The 3018-nt window shown below is 66.6% G+C and overlaps 2 protein-coding genes across 2 annotated transcripts in view; both read left to right on the plus strand.

The window, feature by feature from the left end:
- MNEG_3436 (hypothetical protein) overlaps positions 1-988 on the plus strand; it is a gene marked incomplete at both ends in the record, with an annotated part of 2742 nt that extends 1754 nt beyond the window's left edge. Inside the window, 3 exons of the mRNA XM_014048092.1 lie at positions 38-163; positions 385-529; positions 765-988. Coding sequence (XP_013903546.1) covers positions 38-163; positions 385-529; positions 765-988 — 495 coding nt within the window. The remainder of the gene's footprint in view (positions 1-37; positions 164-384; positions 530-764) is intronic.
- An 812-nt stretch (positions 989-1800) lies between these two features.
- On the plus strand, positions 1801-2811 carry MNEG_3437 (hypothetical protein; the record flags this gene model as incomplete). Its single annotated transcript, XM_014048093.1, has 4 exons — positions 1801-2005; positions 2210-2304; positions 2638-2697; positions 2803-2811. The coding sequence occupies 4 exons, from the start codon at positions 1801-1803 to the stop codon at positions 2809-2811; spliced, it is 369 nt and encodes a 122-aa protein (XP_013903547.1).
- Between the last annotated feature and the right edge of the window lie 207 nt (positions 2812-3018).

Below are 3018 nucleotides of genomic sequence, written 5' to 3' on the forward strand. Positions count from 1 at the left end.
CCGCCTGTATGCCCCCCCGCCCCCCCCCCTCGTCCAGGACCCCGACCTCATCCGCGGCTATGACCGCTGCATCGTAACGCCCAACCTGGTGGAGTTTGGGCGCCTGGCTGGGGGCCTGGGGCTGGAGCTCGACGGCGCCATAGGGCCCCAGTGGCAGGAGCAGGTGCGGGCCGCGGGCGGCGACACCTGCCGCCCTCGCGGCCCGCGTGACCCCCCACCTCCCTCTTGGGCCTATCTGGCACCACCCACATCCCACCCAACCCCGCTTGGTGCGTCGCATGCTGGGGCAGCCCTGGGCAACTCTCTGAAGCTTCGCGGTTAGCTACGTGGAGCCCGGTGCGCTTTCAACCCTTAGCCTGAGCCTTTGCCCCCAAACTCCCGCAGACGCAGCAGCTCGCGGCCGCCTTGGACGGCCCCATCGTGGTGTCCAAGGGCCCGGCCGACGTGATCTCGGACGGCGCCACCACCGCCGCCTGCAGCCTGCCGGCATCGCTGCGGCGCGCGGGCGGGCAGGGTGACCTCGTGGCGGGTGCGGAGGTTTGGGGGGTGGGGCGGTGTGCGGGCGATTGGGGCGCCTCCTGGGGGTGGCCTGACCTCGGCTCGGTGTTTTGGCGGGCGCTTACTTGGGTCGCGACGGCATGTGCTGCAAATGCTCGGCGTCGTCGTTGTCATTGGCTTGACACAGTGAGCTGTCGGCCTCCTTTTATTGCTGACTTGGGCACGCTGCGTATCCAAACGCTTTGAACGCGGCACCAAACATGCAGGCAGCATCGCGGCTTTCATGTGCTGGGCCTTTCCGCGGCGCGGCGGCGGCGGGGTCGACGGCGGCGACGGGCGGCGCGCGCTGATGCATGCAGCGTACGGCGGCTGCGCGGTCGTGCGCGCTGCGTCGGCGCGCGCGTTCGCAGAGAGGCGGCGGTCGATGCTGGCGGGGGACATCATCCCGCACCTGCAGGGCGCGTTTGAGGAGGTCTTCCCCGACGCATGACCAGGCTAGGCGCTTTTTGAAATCTGCACACTGACGTGATGCTGGTTTAGTTTTTCAATACCTGTTGTTGGCAGTCCATTGAGCTGGCGGCAGGGCGTCTGCTTTTTGGCTTCGTGGCGCTGTCACCTGCTGTGCATGTGTTGTGAGTTTTTTGGCTCGTGTGGGCAGTACCGTAGCGTGTGTACATTCCACACTCAATTTTTGCACTTTTGCTGAGGGTAGCACGCACGCTTGCATTTTTGCCATGTCATGCGTGCCCAGGCATCCACTCCGCCCTGCACATATCCAGGGCGGCTGGTGAGACGTGGGGTAATGAGCAGGAAGGCTGCCATGAATACACAGCCGTCTAGTTCGGCGCCTCCATGTGAAGTCCAGGCCAGGGGCGAGGGTGCCAACCCCGCGATCACGCCCAGGCGGCGACGCAGGCATGTGACAACAGGTCACAATGGATTGAGAGGGCGAAGGGTGCTTGACACGCGTTTGAAAGGGTGCGGGGAGAGGTGGGCAGCTCAGCTGATGGACGGCTTCATCAACATCGGGGGCGAGCGCCACTCCTGGTCCAACGGCAGGCTGCTGCGTGACAGTGCGCCCAGTATTACAAAATAGACGCGCAACGCTTGTATCCACGATCCCGCAGCCTTTTGGGCTGACCCACAGTCAAGCTGAAGTCACCGAGCAGCGAATCCAGTTGTAAGCCTACGACGACACGGTTCATTGAATGAAGGTGGATTACATTGGTGGCGAGAGCTAACACTTAGGTGCTGCAATTGTGCGCACCTGACGGCCGTGGAACCGCGGGAGCATCAGCGGCCATGGCACCCCTGCTGCAGCGCCAGGCAGCCCAGACCGGCAATACAAGCTCCTTCAAGCAGGCTATGATGCCCTCATTGCCCGCTGGAGCTAGGCCGATCTTGAGGAGGTGCACGGGCAGCGGAGCCAGCAGCAGCAATGGAGCACGCAGGGGTCAGATACAGGTATCGTGCAGCCTGGTCAAGCGGGCGGAGGATGTGCACGCAGGTGCGGCGAAAGCGCAGCCACTGCAGCGGGCGGCGCGATGACGCGCATTGGCAGCAGCCGTTGCATGCTTGAGCACGCATGGTTTCAAGCGCCGCCTGCCGTATGCATGATTGACACCCCTGTGGCACCTTCCGATAACCAGTCCCCTTGAGCAATCCGGCCGTGCTCTGTATGCCGCCTGGTCACCGTGTTCTGTGCCCGCAGTGAAAAAGCTGCCCAAGCCCGTGCCCCGCAGCACACTGCGCATGGGCCTGCCCAGCAAGGGGCGCATGGCAGAGGATACCATTCAGCTGCTCAAGGTGAACCATTACACGTCCCGCCCGCTGCGGCGCCTGCGTCGCGCCGGGCCGGCATAAGGCGACTGGCCACTAATGCATGCGAGTGTGGACTGGACGCACGCCTGTAGTCCGCGCGGCCGCCCTAGTGGACTATGGACTGGGGTGCGGCGCGCCAGGCGGCGAGGCAGGCCGACCGCGCGGCGGCTGCGGCTCCGTGGCAGCTGGCCTGCGCGGTTCCCTCGCGGCCGCGGCCGCGCCGCACAGCGCGCGCCAGGCGGGGCTGCCGGGACGCTGCAGCACCCAACCTTCCCCCTGCGCCGCCGCCGCCTCGCGCTCGCCCGTCTGCCCCCGCAGGACTCTGCGCTCTCGGTGTACAAGCCCAACCCCCGGCAGTACGTCGCATCCATCCCCCAGGTGCGGACGCGCGCGGCCGCCAGCCCGCCCAGCGCACCTCGATCCACGCCACCAGCCGCGCCCCGCGCGCCCCCGACCCCACCCATCTCCGCAACGCCGCGGCAGTGGCCTTGAAGGCGGCGCGAGCCTGCCCCGTCCCCCCTCGTCCGCTCATCTGCCGGGCGCTGGCCGGGCCGGGCTGCCTTTCCCCTTACTCCCTACGCCGCCCTGCAGATCCCTGGGCTTGAGGTGTGGTTCCAGCGCGCCAGCGACGTCGTGCGGAAGCTGCGGCTGGGGGACATAGACCTCGGCATAGTGGGCTACGATATGTTCGACGTGAGC

Source organism: Monoraphidium neglectum (assembly GCF_000611645.1).
Source record: "Monoraphidium neglectum strain SAG 48.87 unplaced genomic scaffold scaffold00431, whole genome shotgun sequence".
NCBI classification, from domain to species: Eukaryota; Viridiplantae; Chlorophyta; class Chlorophyceae; order Sphaeropleales; family Selenastraceae; genus Monoraphidium; species Monoraphidium neglectum.